Source organism: Grosmannia clavigera (assembly GCF_000143105.1).
Source record: "Grosmannia clavigera kw1407 unplaced genomic scaffold GCSC_168, whole genome shotgun sequence".
Classification (NCBI taxonomy): domain Eukaryota; kingdom Fungi; phylum Ascomycota; class Sordariomycetes; order Ophiostomatales; family Ophiostomataceae; genus Leptographium; species Leptographium clavigerum.
The window spans coordinates 665596-680742 of NW_014040771.1; the positions used below are offsets into that span (position 1 = coordinate 665596).

The window sequence follows — 15147 nt, forward strand, 5'->3', positions numbered from 1 at the left end:
CACAGCAGGGCAATCGCCGCGATATGTGGCCAGTCCACCGTGGCTGTCGCGAAGTGCCAATCGCGCACGCAAGCGCGAATTTCCTGCGTCTGGCCGCTATGCCCAACATAGTATCACGAACTTTTTTGCGCGCACTTTGCCCCTCTTCGAAAGCTTGCAAGTAGCACCGACCAGACACCGACTAGACGGCGTCCTAGTGGTGTGACGCTAGACCACAATCGGCGACTGCTCCTCACACCACCACCATGAGACGACGTCACGGAGAACAGCCCGCCATCGCCCGCTTGTCGACATCTCGACGTCTGGACAAGCCCACACACCCCACGCCAACGACCCCCCAATCCCAGCTGCATGGAAGGAAAATAGCAGACGAAAAAAAAAGACACTCGGCAGATCCTTACAGACCCTTCGGGCAACAACGCACACCCCCTGAGCTACCTGGCTGCTCCTTCCCTCTTATTCTCGCACCTGCATCATTCCTATATATAGCAAAGAGCTGCCCAGCTTCTTCTGATCGAGCTCTCCCAAGCTTCTTCTTCCCATCTTCACAATCCAGCAATCGCATCCTCCCCCTCCTCCTCCTGCACCAGTATTTCCCAGCAGGTTCCGGGAGCTCCGCAGCTACTGAATAATCCCCTCCATCTTCTTGTCAGCTCGACATAACCCCACCAACAGCAAATCAACATGATGTCTGGCACACAAACCCCCGACATTCGCACCCAGTCCCTGGTGAGACCTATCACCGTGGCCGAGTATCTCTTCACTCGGCTGCACCAGATTGGCGTCCGCTCGGTCCACGGCCTGCCCGGCGACTATAACCTCGTCGCCCTCGACTACCTTCCGAGCTGCAACCTCGAGTGGGTCGGCAGCGTGAACGAGCTCAACGCTGCTTATGCCGCTGACGGTTATGCCCGTGTCAACGGCATCTCTGCCATCATCACCACCTTTGGTGTCGGCGAGCTCTCGGCCCTCAACGGTATCGCCGGCGCCTTTGCCGAGCACGTCCCCGTCGTCCACATTGTCGGCTGCCCGTCCACCATCTCACAGCGCAGCAACCTGCTGCTGCACCACACTCTCGGCAATGGCGACTTTGACGTCTTTGCCAACATGAGCTCGTCCGTCTCGTGCGAGGTCGCCAAGCTGCAGCGCCCTGTCGAGATTGCCGACCAGATCGACCACACTCTGCGTGAGTGTTGGGTTCGCAGTCGGCCGGTCTACATCATGCTGCCCACCGACATGGTCCAGCAGAAGGTCGAGGGTGACCGTCTTCGCACGCCCATCCGCCTGACCGATCCCCGCAATGACCGCGAGCGTGAGGACTTTGTCGTTGACATTGTCCTCAATGCCCTGCACGAGGCCCAGAACCCCGTCATCCTCGTCGACGCCTGCGCCATCCGCCACCGTGCTCTCGAGGAAGTCCACGACCTGATCGAGAAGACCCAACTGCCCGTCTTTGTCACCCCCATGGGCAAGGGCGCCGTCAATGAATCACACGCCACCTACGGCGGCGTCTATGCCGGCATCAGCTCCAACCCCGCCGTCATCGAGCGCGTCGAGTCGTCCGACCTGATCCTGTCCATCGGCGCCCTCAAGAGCGACTTCAACACCTCCGGCTTCTCCTACCGCACCTCCCAGCTCAACAGCATCGACCTCCACAGCACCCACACCGTTGTCCGCTACTCTGAGTATCCCGGCGTCACCATGCGCGGCGTGCTACGCAAGGTCATAGACCGCATCGACGTGAGCCGCCTGCAGGTCAAGCCTATCCTCCACAGAATCCTGAACGAGCCTGCCCCGAGAGAGGACGGTATTATCACCCAGGCCTACCTCTGGCCGAGAATGAGCCATTTCCTGAAGGAGAACGACGTGGTCGTTACCGAGACCGGTACCTCCAACTTTGGCATCTGGGACACCAGATTCCCCCCTGGTGTCACCGCTCTGAGCCGTGAGTTTCTTCCCTCTGCCGCCCGCACTTGCTCTGCGCCCGTTGCTAACATTCGCCCCGCGTCTCAGAGGTTCTTTGGGGCAGCATTGGCTGGTCTGTTGGCGCTTGCCAGGGTGCCGCTCTGGCCGTGAAGGACAAGGCTGCCGACCGGCGCACAATCCTCTTTGTCGGCGACGGCTCCTTCCAGCTGACGGCCCAGGAGGTCAGCACTATGATCAGACGCGGCCTCAAGCCCATCATGTAAGTTCCTCTGGCCCCCTTTCTGCTGCCAGGACATCTGCTGACGTCTTCCCCCCAGCTTCGTGCTCTGCAACGATGGCTACACCATTGAACGCTTCATCCACGGCATGGATGCCGAGTACAACGACGTTCAGACGTGGCACTACAAGGAGCTGGTGACCGCTTTCGGCGCCACCGACGAGCAGGCCGCCAAGATCCAGGTCAAGTCCGTCGACGAGCTCAACGCCCTGTTGACCGACGAGGAGTTCATCGCTGCCAAGCGGCTGCAGTTTGTCGAGATCTACCTGCCAAGAGATGATGCTCCGCGGGCTCTTATCTTGACGGCCGAGGCCAGTGCCCGGACGAACGCAAAGACGGAGTAGACTCATAGAGTTCCAATCCCACTCAAATTGAGAGAAGCCATGATAGAGATATTTTGTTTAGTTACCAGGAGTCCAAAGGAATAGACAGCAAGGAAGTTGGCCTACTACATTGCGTTCGAGTACTAGTCCTTGCACGTGACCTCGCCAGCGACGTATCCTAGCTCGCGCCTGGAACGTGTTAGTAGAATATTGCTCGCAATTACTTCACCCGCAGGTTTATATGCGTGAACCTGTGCCAAGACACAGAGCTATTGACCGCGAACCAGCCACATACAATGGACGCCGACTCCAGCAAAAGAAAAGGACCGCCGTCTGGCACGTCTCGGAATTTTAAGAGAAAAAAGGTGCGTCGCGCATGTCCAACGTCGATGTGCATGCTTTATGGCTGACGAGTCCCGCGGCCCTCGATCTCGAATACAGAGCGGCAATGATGGCAAGTGGAAGACTCCGCACCAGGCCCGCGTCAAGCCTCTGAATATCCAGCGCGGAAACGTCGAGCCCGGCGATGTGGGCGTCTGGGTGACCTGTGCCAGGGGCATGGAGGGTAAGGCAGCAAGGGAGCTGCAGCTCCTATTTGACGAGGTACGAGTCATCGATTAGCCTGCCTAGATCACGCACATCCTCGCAGGAACGCCCCCATGGCAGCTGCCCCACCTCGCTTATCCTGGCTGTGTTGGGACGTGAAGCTGACGGGCCCGGAACAGTACGCGGAAAAGCTGTACGGCATTCAGCCGCCCGATGATGCATGGTCGGCCGCGGCCAGCGGCCCTGATCCTGAGGGAGACGGCTCTGCTGGTGGCGAGGAGGAGCCGGTGGAAGAGGACATTGAGTCGTTGGTGCAGAGGGAGATCGCGTCGCTCAAGTCAAATGCGTCGTCGCCGAGCCGCATCTTCACGCCCGTACGTCTCAATGTCGAATGTCTCCTGTTCACGAAAACACGGGCGCCGATCGTGCCGGTCGAGCTCGCTTACCGGATCTGCCGCGACGCCAAGCAGGACGCGGCGGCAAGCGACGACAGCCGGGTGGTGAGGACGACCAAGTACCTCAACCGGCTGACACCAATCACGGCCAGCGGGCGGTCCAACGAAAAGGGGGTCGAGGAAGTCGCCCGCAATGTGCTTCCGCAGTGGTTCAAGATGTGCACCAGCCAGGGTGGAGATGACGCGGCAAAGGACACGGTCGTGGACGCAGAGGCGAAGCCCGCTTACTCGGTACGGTCGACTGCTGCCTTCTGAGAAAAGAATTTAAATTTTTTTTTTGCCGAACTCTAACCGTGCTCGTTGGTGCAGTTTGCTATTCGCCTGTCCAGCCGACACCACAACCAGCTCAAGCGAGACGGTGTGATCCGCCAGATCGCATCGCTCATTGACGAGGGGCACCACAAGGTCGACTTAAATAAGCCGGACAAGGTGATCTTGGTGGAAATTTTCAAGGTACGGTATCGATCCGCGTGCGCCGTGTTGCCGCTAATGCTGACATGGACGGGCTATAGACTACCCTCGGAATGAGCGTTGTAGACGGTGACTGGGCGGAGCTCAAAAAGTACAACCTCTCGGAGATCTACAACTTGCCGCTTAAGGGCAAACAGCCGGCAAAGGTTGGAGCAGACGCGCCGGAGACGAAGCCAGAGGCAGAGGGCGAAAAGGACGCGGCGGCGCCGTTGTGTGACACGTAGCCTCGCTGATGTGCAAGCGAACGGTGTGGTCTGGGCCGTGGAAGATCAGATCGCGCACAAGGAGAGACAGATTGGCATGCGAGGATCCACTGTCTGACGCAGAACAGAATCAGGCGACTTGGGACAGACAATGGCCCTTCCCCATACAATGTGTACGAAGTATCCTACAGCTGCTTCACATGGGGCTCGCGGCATGGAGACCTCGGCATGACACCGGGGAGACAAGCAGATAGAACAGGTGGAAGCGAGGAATCCTGGTCTTTCTTACTTCTGACTGTGCCCTTGTGTCCGCCTCCCTTTCGCCTGTCTATGCTGCTGCTGCATGCGACCAGGTTACGACCAATGCGAGATGATAATGTCCGCGCTCGTACAAAGCATGCAGCCCGGTTTCACAGCCGGCTTTTCGCGGTCTCCCTAGCCGTCACTGACCGCCAAGTGCGACTGGACGGAGCTTCCTGCTCGTACATACTCCGTACTATGCAGCATATGATAAGCAGGCATTGTGGCTGCTGGCTATAGCTTCACAGCTGGCTAACGCTAACTGGACCCTGAATTTCTGGTCCACTTGGTTTCCGCCAGCAAGCTAAGCTTCATTGAGTTAATTTTGACGAGGTACGGGCATAGGTGGGTATGAACCAGCATACTGGCTCACGCCTTTGGCAAAGAGGCCGAAGATCTCCCCCCACCGTAGTTGAAGAGGAAAAAGGAAGCATAGGCATTCGTTAGAACTACTCCTTAGAGCTTGAATCTACGGAAACGCAAAACTCGCAAACATCAGATTATATGCTAGCAGGCCGTCCACACTGTCTCGCTTAAGGCTGGCCAATCAGCTGTCTCCCCGCTCGCTTGTCCCTGCTGGGGTTAAGCAAGTCCAAACCTCACGCCTCACTTCCGTCCAGGTCACTTGCATGTAGAAGAAGAGGAAATCAAGCAGTAATGGGAAGGAAGATTCAAGGAAGTGATACACTCCACCACGTGAGAGCTTCAGCCTATAATGTTCCATTATGCAAACGCTCCCGGTGGAATAGATGTCTCGCACCCTCCTTCACATCGAATGCACCCCCAACCTAATATAGTGAACCTGAGGAAGCCCTGCTGGCCTCTAAACTGTCTTCTTCTCTAAATCGCACTAGGCCTGGAGCTCTCTGGCACCATCGATGTCTCCACCGGCTGCTTCGTTTGTTTCTCGCTACCTGTAACACCCTATTCGCCAGCAGGCATATGCATCCACGCCAACATATCAGACTTGGCAAGCCTAGCCTAGCCATGCTGGATGCGGCTCCGAAAGGCAGGAGCGACCCAACCGACTCAGCCCCTACCATCTTATCCCTTGTGCCTCTCTCTAGCTCTTTGTCGCCTGCCGCGCAATCGTCCACTCGCAATCTGCCAACGTGCAATGTGCATCTCACCTTGGGCTCCCGCCTGCTCCAAAATCCAGACATCTCTCACACTCCTGTCTACTGTTAGTCGCTCAATTCGCCTGTCCAGCTCGCTTGTCTCCTGTGTGCGCCCCTCCAGACGAGATGACCTGTTCATCTGTCACATACAGCATATAAACGTCTAGACAATCACGACTCAAATCGCAGCGACTTCGCAAGCAGATCGCCGACAGATGGTCTTGTCTGCAGGTGATCGTCCTACGAAAACTCTACACGCCCTGTTCTGGAATCTGAAACCGTTCTTTGCTGTCGGCCCGGCCGGCTCTTCACCCCCCCTTTCGCTTCTTCTGCCAATCCTCCCTTTGGCTGTCTTGCTACGGAGAATAGGCTCGAACCATCGTTCCGGAGGTAGAGCCACCGGCCACAGATTCTTTCTCTGCGGAGCCCCTGCTGCCTACTATTACTGTCGTCCCCTCCTATGTAATCTCTAGCTTGAAACCGACAACCTTGACCTGCCTTACACTCGGGAAAAAGGGATAGTCCCTGCAGCCCAACTACCCTTCGTCTTAGCATCATGCTGTCACTCACACACTACATTCGTTCTCCTACTACCACCTATCCACAATGTTTGTCTGAAGCTACGCATGCATGTACCTCCTAGTCGCCAATCGCTGCCAGTGACGTGGCCACTGATGGAGAACAGCGAGCAGAGAGCGTATACCCCCTCTCCCTTTCTCATCTTCGTGCAATACTGCACTGCCTGCCACTGCCTGTCCTATCCCCATTCGGCTACAATTTTCTCATCGAGTTATGGCATTCCCATCTTCTCGTCGGTCTGCGTGATATTGCATCGTCCTGATATCGACGGTTCTGTTGTTTATGGAGCTGAAACCACCACCTATAACTTATTATTGCTCCAGCTTTTTGATTCTTTTCAATCCGAAATTATATAAATCAAAGAACCGACCGGCCATAAGTACCACTGGACTAGCAATTTGGTGGATCTGCAGGGTAGGAAAGGAGAGTAAAGAAGGCCCGAGATTGTGGCTCTTCGATGTGCCTCTCCCCTATTCGCCTTCCTGCTGCTCCCTCGCGTTTCCTTTCCTAGGCTCGCTTGAATTCTGGTTCTCTGTCCTATACGCCGGAGTAAAGACTGGACACCGTACCATGCTACCGGTACAAATATTGCTTGACTGGAGCCCAGGCAACTCAGCCCCCCGGAATTCTTACCATCACATTTGCCGTCACTGTCCGCATCCCCTCGGTCTTTATATAAGCTGTCACCGTCACCGTCATCGTTTCTGCAACTCTTGCAACCTCTATCACAACAACCAGCATCAGAAGTCTGCTTCCTTTTCCTCTTGTCCTTCCAATTCGCGACTCTTCGAGGCACCCAGACAGCTTGTGACACTGAAACTTGACATAGTGCCCACCACTGTGCTAGAGCTGGCCACCCTTCAACGTCCCACGAGGCCACAAACCCGAAACTGTGGCTACCAGGAGATCTCTGTTCAACACAAAGCGACCCGCTTGCCACTGATGCCGTTGCCATCCATGCAGCAATCCCCGCTGCCAACCGAGCACTCTATGCAGGACGTACGGGACATCATAAGCTCGTCCGCCTTACCTAGTACAACTATAACCTCCATCGCTCTGCTTTCAAACCATGGGCTACGTCGCGTATATGAGGTCCACCTCTCCGACACTACAAATTTGCTTGTTGTCATGCCACCTCATCCAATGTCAAGACTCTTGCGCTTCGAACAGACGATGACAACGACTGAGACCATGGTGCTTTGCTGGTTGAGAGGAGCTTCCCAGTTGTCTTTATCAGACGATTCAAATTCAAGGACCGGGCAGTCTTCCGCGAGAAGTGGCCAGTCGAAAAAAGGACGCTGTCCTGAAAATACGCAAACTACCTATAGTGCTAAACATCATGGCCCTGCTTCGTTCGCACGAGACATTGATCTCCTGAGTTTTATCCCGACTCCCTTTCCTCCACCCTCATTATCGCCGACACTATCTGGTCCCCAATGCTTTGGATTAACGTTTTCCACCCCGTACAGCGTCTTTGTACCGCCACCGGGAGTCCCAATTTCTACACTATCTACACCTCTGACGCCCAAAGAACGAACGGCCGTGGATTACCAGGTCGGAAGGCTTGTCCGCCAGCTGTCTCGTCTCACGCCGATATCCGGAAAATTCGGCCCTGCCCTGGCCGTGCTAGCACCATCGTCCAACTCTGATTCGGCTCGAGGGGACGATGGAACTGCCGGAATGGGGACATGGTCAGTGGCGTTTCACTCTATTCTCGAAAGTATACTGCGTGACGGTGAGGATGTGGCTGTTGCGTTGGCATATCCCACCATCCGAAAGCATTTCCAGCGTCTGAGCCATATACTGGATACTGTTGTGACGCCATGTCTAGTTGTGGTTGACATTGTGGATGACACGAATTTGCTGGTGGAGCGGTTATCGACAATGCGAAGAGGAATAGACACAACTTCAACACCGGCAACAGTTCAGAGATGCGGGCTAGATACGACCACAGGATATTTAAAAAAGCGGACAGACGAAGGCTCCGGGTATGACCCATCTTCTGGAGACATTGCTGTTACTGGTGTCCGTGACTGGAGTCATTGTCTGTTTGGCGACCCCTTGTTTGCATCGGTGTTTTGCAATAAGCCTAGTGACCCCTTTTTAACTGGCTTCAGCAGCATTGAGACCGAGACTGAATCAGCCCAGTGGCATAGTACGGATCCGTGGATGAGCGTCGAAAGCCAGGAGAATAGGACAGCAAGGCTGCTCATGTATCAGTGCTACCACGCTGTGGTAGAAATTGTCAAAGGCTTCTACCGTCCAGGCCGTGACCAGACAACCCATGAACTCGCAGCGCGAAAGAGGTTGACAGAAATTCTAGCCAAACTGGATGCTGTTGGCAAAAGCCCGAGTCTCGGGTCACAACATCGAAGGCCCAGTGGGGAAATGTCGCCTGTGAAGAAGCTAAAATCAAAACCCGGCGACCAGTCTTGAGAAAGACAAGCGGAAAGCCTTCTGAAGGAGGCGCTTGATCAATTACAGAAGCAGGTGGTTACGAGCCGCTATTTTATTCTTTCGCTTCATCTCTTTGTTTCCCATCTACACCAATTTGCAAACCCATATTAGATTCGCGGCAGTTTGAATTCTATAAACTTCATTCAGATGATATAGAAACTAAAGTCCTATAGAAATAGCCTATACTCGGATTTCTAACCACTGCCTTTGCTCCCACTTACCCCATCCTCACCCCTGCTCCCAACCTCAGCCTCGTCGTCGTCGCGAGGGAGAGTCAACCCCATCATGCCCAAAATGTTGCCAGCAGGACCTGCCATACCTGCCTGGCTTTTGAAGCTTTCCAACAGATTTCTGACCAAGTTGTAGTCCACGTCCACTTCTCCCTCTTCATCACTCTCGGGCTTGTTAGCTGTATCACTGCCAGTACTGGGCCCTTCTGTGACCGTCGCTTGATGTCCTTTTGAAGGTGGATTGAGTCTTAGAGCACCGTGCACTTTTAGTTCGGCTTCGAACTGTGCTGCAAGATTTGAAATGCCATCTTCGTCGTCTGTATCATCCACAGGGGTACCGGGACTTTTTGAGACTACGCCATGGCTGCCAGCATCCCCTTGTATCGTCTTAGAAGTGGTTGATGCTGTGGACAGACGTTCTGTGAGAGTGTCTGCTAAATTCTGTACCGGAGCTTGTGAAGATGTGGCCTCGGACGCGGTATCAGGGGGGAGCCCCATCATTTCTCGCATGAGACGTGAGAATGTGTCTTCATCGAAGCTCACATCGCTACTGTCGGCCTCGCTGTCCTCCTCGTCGGTATCATCATCTTCGTCCATTCTGTCCATGTCTATGCCATCGAGGCCGGCTGCATCGTCATCCAGAAAGGCCTGGAAGCGCGATACCATCTTTTGAAGATCAGCTTGCACGTGAGCATCTCCAAAACCAGGACTATCTGAAGCCCGAACATTGCCAGCTGTATTAGATTCAGCAGTCGAAGTTGATTCGTCATTTTTGTTCCTTGGCACATTATCCAGCTCGCGCTCGAACTCTGTGAAGTTGATGTTCAGCCATGACTCGTCATCGTCGCGATCAAAATACTTCCACGACCGTATATCCTCATCTGTCGGCAAATGACCGGCATCGTCACCGTCCTCTGCAAGGTCTTCCAGAACAAGTCCAACCTCCCGCACAACGCGACTGTTGTTTGTTTCAGCTGTCAAGGCCATAAGCTCAGCCCCGCAAGTGATTTTCAGTCCCAGGTTTGCCATTATTCGAACTTTCCGGCCATCGGTCGATGGCATACTGCCGACTGCAGCGTCTTCCTTTTCAATAACCGATCTGACATGTGCCGCAAATTCCTTTGACCAAGCCTCTGGCGGAGTGAACCTCAGTCCTCTCAACTGAGCGAAAAGGATCCTGGTGAACCTGACGCTGACAGAGACCAGATCTGTGGGTGGGAACGCAAATGTTTTTTGTTCTGACGAAAATATGCGCTTCGTCATATCTGGGTCTCGCATATAAAAAGCCTCAACAGCTGGCGCAATAGCCTGGGGTCGGTCGTGTAGAACATAGGCGACCTTCCTGGGTATGAGCACTCGTGCACAGTGGATAGAGTCTGCAATCTGGTCAGGGTATTTTTCCAGCCGGTAGAAGGCCTCTGTCTCAAGAGCCGGTATATGCAACAGCCCTCCGGAAGCTGATTTAATCGCTTGCACTGCTTCCGCCAACGAGATCGATGAAGGTTCAATTTCAGCCGTATAAGACTTGTCGGTTTGCTTTGTAGCCAGGGGGATTACCCTGAGCTGTCCGTTGTGGATCCAGACACGGTTTGCATCTATCTCAGGGTTGAGCCATTTGGGGACAGTTCTAGCAGCCTCGACAAGCAAGAACTCGCCATCGCTATCACATATGCGGGCCCAGAGATCCGAGAATGACTTGCTGAGCTCACGGAGTATGTATACTATCAGCCACTCATCTTCAACACAGTCACCGTAATCGGTTATACCATGGAGATATACCAGGCCTAAACAGGTGTCAGCAAATGCACGCCCTTTTGACGTCGGGGATGTTGTCAATACCATTATGACTGACGACCTCGAGATTGAAAGACTCTCGTTGCCAGATGTAGTCCCTTGTGAGTTTCCCTAACAACTGCAACCCGGTTTTGCGTAGACTTTCGAGTCTGGCTAGCGGCTTAAGGTCTGCAGCCTCATCATCGGCGTCCCCCACAAGAAATAGCATGTATTCCGCAGAGTTCTCTGGTAAGATCCGTTTAAGCGCAAGCGGATTGAGGTCACTGTTGCCCCCAGAATCTCCGTCTTCCATACTGCAGTGAATTGTTCGAACAGACGTGCTCACGTCCTCATCACTTACTTGGCTGTTGGCTATGGTAAAATGCCAGGATACTGGACTTAAGACGAACTGCGAACAGAGCAAGAGCTATATGCAAGTAGAGGAGCGAACATATCTTATAAGCGAGTTCTAAACCTGATGGCGGATAATAAGTGGGTTTTCCGTTTTAGGCAACAAGAGCACTTAGCGCCTGTGTACAACCGCGCGCTTTGCGGACGCGTGTTTTCCTCATCACCGCGTCTCCGAATCTAGTAGTTCTTACCCACAGCAACCACTTTTACAATATACCCGACTGAGTGTTTAAATTTGGTGCATGCAGTCAAAATGCCAGGCCGTACGAGCCGTATAGGCTCTGATGGGGCTGGGCCTTCCCAGAGGAAGCGTTCGCGGCGCACAATGGAAGACGCGTCCGTTGGCGATGAAGACATGGAGGTTGTCGCGATAACGGAGGCAAGCTCCTCATTGCAGTACTCTTCCGTAAGGCTACACCGGTCCGGTGCTATCCTGCTCCCACCTGCAACGCCCGAGGACAGTAAACTTACGCCACATTTTGCTACAGGTTTCCAAGCGAGTCCGCATCTCCGATGTGAATGAGGATTTTGTACGCCGACGTTCTGGGCCTCTGAAATCTCAACATGAAAACACCCAAGACGAGCAGGAGAATTCTATCCTTACTGATGGGGGTGATTCGGGCGCGAGCGATGACGCAGACTCAGAGGAGGACGCCGGCAGCGTTGAGCAAGACCGAAGTACCCTTCAGCCCGACGACGGTCCTCCGGAGCAGCAGGCAGCCTCACAGTACGAGCTAATGCGAGACATGGGTTTCGAACACCTCCTCCACGAAGAGGAGGACGATATGGTCGCCACGCAACGGCTTCAGCAACGTGCACAGCAGAACGCAACAGTCACTGCCGATATAAGTGGTGAGAATCGCAGAGCTGAGAATGGCATTATCGAGCGCGTCACTTGTGTCAACTTCATGTGCCATACAAGATTGGAGTGCGAGCTCGGTCCGCTGCTGAACTTTATCGTGGGCGAGAACGGTAGCGGTAAGAGCGCAATTTTGACAGCGATCACACTCTGTCTGGGGGCCAAGGCAAGTGCAACGAACCGAGGAGGGAGTCTGAAAAACTTCATCAAGGAAGGCGAGGAGCGCGGGATCTTGGCCGTTCGGATCAAGAATTGTGGAGAGGATGCTTATGAGCATGACGTATACGGAGATTCCATCATCGTGGAGCGGCATTTCTCCAAGACCGGCACCAGCAGCTTCAAGCTAAAGTCTGCTACCGGTGGGCTTATCTCGAACAAGCGCGCCGATGTTGACGATATTGTAGAGTACTATTATCTCCAAGTCGACAACCCTCTGAACGTGCTCTCCCAGGACAACGCACGCCAGTTTCTCAATAGCTCATCAGCGTCACTGAAGTACAAGTTTTTTGTCCAGGGCGTGCAGCTTGAGCAACTGGACAAGGACTATCAACTGGTTAAGCAGTATCTCGACGCTCACGATGAGCGGATACCGCAACTGGAGGAACAAGTCAGACGGTTGAAGCAAAATTTCGAAGAAGCGCAGAAATTGCACAAGATCATTCAGGACAACCAGGACATGCGGCTCAAGAAACGTCTCTACACGAACCAGCTGGCATGGTCGCAGGTCGTGGAGCAGGAGCGTATCTTGGAAATGTGCGAACAAGCGGTGTTGGAAGCCGGCAATAACATCACTGAGGCCGAGGCGGTGCGAGACGCCGCAGCACAGAAGCTCGAGATCGAGGACGATAAGCTTCGGCGGACAGAAGATACGCTCTCGACACTGGAGGCGGAAGACGGCAGCTACAAGGAACGGGTCGAGCGAGCGACGGAAGAATATGACGCCTCAGTCAAGGAGCTGCGAGGCCTGCACGCCGACGAGCGGGATATTCACAGTCGCCTGAAAGCGGCCGCAGACCGTGCCAAGGATCTGGATAACAAAATACGGGAGGAACAACAGCGACTTGAGGATGCCAATGGCAATGTGCACCGGGAGATGCAGGCTCGGCACGATGGTGCAAAGCAGAAGGTGGAGGACATTGCGCAAGATCTCGTACATGAACAAGAGCGCCTTCCCCAGCTCCAAAAGAACTTTGCAGCCGCGCAGGTAGCGAGCCAGAAACTGGCCACCGACGTGTTTCGCAAAAATGAGGACGTCAGAGCGAGAGAGGTACGCATCCGCAGCCTCGAGCAGAGCCGTGGCTCCTTGTCCCAGTATGACGCCTTCGATCCTCGGATGGCAGAGCTCGTGGCTATGATCGAGCGGGACGGACGGTTCTTGCGAAAGCCAGTCGGTCCTTTGGGCTCCAAGGTGCGCGTGCAGAAGCCAATTTGGGCACCGATCATGGAGAAGACGTTTGGAAGCGCACTGAACGGGTTTATCGTGACAAGCCAAGACGACCAGCAACGCCTCAGCGGTCTGATCAAGCGGCTGAATATGGGCAACATCCCCGTATTCATTGCCAACTCGCGGCCTATTAACACAGAGGGCAAGGAGCCCGATCCGCAGTTCGACACAATCCTCCGGATCCTGGAATTTGACGACGTGCTAGTCCGGGACCAGTTCATCATCAACAACTACATCGAGCAGGTGGTTCTCGTGGAAGACCGCAAGAAGGCACAGCAGGTCATGTTCAATGGGGCAGTCCCCCGCAACGTGGTCGCATGTCTGACACTCCACGACAAGAAGCGTGGCGAGGGTCTGCGTCTTACCAGCCGCGGAAACGGGAATGTGAGCACGACACCTGTGATCCCTGTCCTGTCGCAGCGGCCACGGATGAAGACGGATGTTGGGAGCCAGATTGCCGTCCAGACCGACATTCTCGCACAGAACCGGGAGGAGCTGCAGGCTCTCAAGATGCAGCTGAACGAGCTCCAACAGGAGGAGCGGCGCTGCGAAGCTGAGATCGGGACACAGAAGCGGCGGCTGGAGACGCTAAAGAGGGCAGAACACGCAGCGAGCGCGGCGCTGCGACAGGCCGAGGAAGAGCTGGACAGATTTGACGGTGCGGACGGCCGGCTGCAGGCATTGCAGGAAGAGCTAAATACTGCCAAGCAAGAGAAGGACCAGTTCGGCGGGCAGTACGGCGACGTCAACGTGAAGAAGAACCAGCAGAGCGTGGAAGTGGAGAAGCTGAAGCGGAAGCTGGAGGCCGAAAAGGAAGAGCGGAAGGATTTCCGGGCCAAGATCGAGAAGTCGATGCGGGTGGTGGAGAAGATGCGAGACCTGCGGCGAGTGGCTCTGGTTGCGAAGAACGAGGCGTTCGAACGAATCGGGCTGCTGGAGGAGCGAAAGGAGGCGGCAAGTCGGAAACGCGACCGACAGGCAGAGCAGGTGGAGGACTTTGCGAAGCAGGCGGCGACGGTGAGCCCGAAGCGGGTGGAGATTCCAGAGGGAGAGACGTTTGCGAGCGTGGAGAAGAAGCTCGAGACGCTGGTGAGGCAGCTGGACGTCCGACGGCGCAAGGTGGGCATGACGGACGAAGAGGCCAGCAACCGGGTGGTAATGACGAAGGTGGCATACGAGAAGATCAAAGACATCTGCGACGTGAGCAAGGAACACGTGCAAGCGATCAAGAATGCGCTGGTCAAGCGGCTGGAGAAGTGGAGGGAGTTTCAGCGCTACATCTCGGCCAACTCGCGGACGAGCTTCATTTACCTGCTGTCGGAACGGGGATATCGTGGCAAGCTGCTGCTGGACCACAAGAACAAGAAGCTGCAGGTGCAGGTGGAACCGGACGACACGCGGCGGACAGTATCGGGTCGCGACACGAAGACGCTGTCGGGCGGCGAGAAGTCCTTCTCGTCCATCTGCTTGCTCCTCTCGATCTGGGAGGCGATGGGGTCGCGCATGCGGTGTCTGGACGAGTTTGACGTGTTCATGGACAATGTCAACCGCGACGTGAGCACAAACATGCTGGTATGTGGCGCGAGATCTTCTGCCTTTGCGGCTGCCTTTTGCTAACCAATCTTGTAGGTGGACGCTGCTCGCCGGTCAGTAGGCCGGCAGTACATCTTCATCACGCCCAATGCGATCCAGGGCAGTGCCAGACACGCGCCCGACGTCAAGATCATCCGGCTGACGGATCCAAGACAGCGGACGCTTGACGCATGACAATAAGG

The 15147-nt window shown here is 54.9% G+C and overlaps 4 protein-coding genes across 4 annotated transcripts; 3 read left to right on the top strand and 1 right to left on the bottom strand.

Annotated features, from left to right (window-relative positions):
• Positions 1-684: 684 nt before the first annotated feature.
• Positions 685-2547, top strand: CMQ_1981 (pyruvate decarboxylase; the record flags this gene model as incomplete). The annotated part of the gene is made up of 3 exons (XM_014314907.1): positions 685-1945; positions 2014-2185; positions 2244-2547. 3 exons carry the CDS (start codon positions 685-687, stop codon positions 2545-2547), a joined length of 1737 nt encoding a protein of 578 aa, XP_014170382.1.
• Positions 2548-2822: 275 nt separating this feature from the next.
• CMQ_1903 (thump domain containing protein) lies at positions 2823-4222 on the top strand (the record flags this gene model as incomplete). The annotated part of the gene is made up of 5 exons (XM_014314829.1): positions 2823-2891; positions 2968-3129; positions 3252-3758; positions 3837-3980; positions 4040-4222. 5 exons carry the CDS (start codon positions 2823-2825, stop codon positions 4220-4222), a joined length of 1065 nt encoding a protein of 354 aa, XP_014170304.1.
• Positions 4223-8849: 4627 nt separating this feature from the next.
• Positions 8850-10163, bottom strand: CMQ_2012 (regulatory factor; the record flags this gene model as incomplete). The annotated part of the gene is made up of 1 exon (XM_014314938.1): positions 8850-10163. The coding sequence occupies one exon, from the start codon at positions 10161-10163 to the stop codon at positions 8850-8852; it is 1314 nt and encodes a 437-aa protein (XP_014170413.1).
• A 1159-nt stretch (positions 10164-11322) lies between these two features.
• CMQ_2032 (DNA repair protein) lies at positions 11323-15139 on the top strand (the record flags this gene model as incomplete). Its single annotated transcript, XM_014314958.1, has 3 exons — positions 11323-11475; positions 11558-14944; positions 15002-15139. 3 exons carry the CDS (start codon positions 11323-11325, stop codon positions 15137-15139), a joined length of 3678 nt encoding a protein of 1225 aa, XP_014170433.1.
• Positions 15140-15147: the final 8 nt, after the last annotated feature.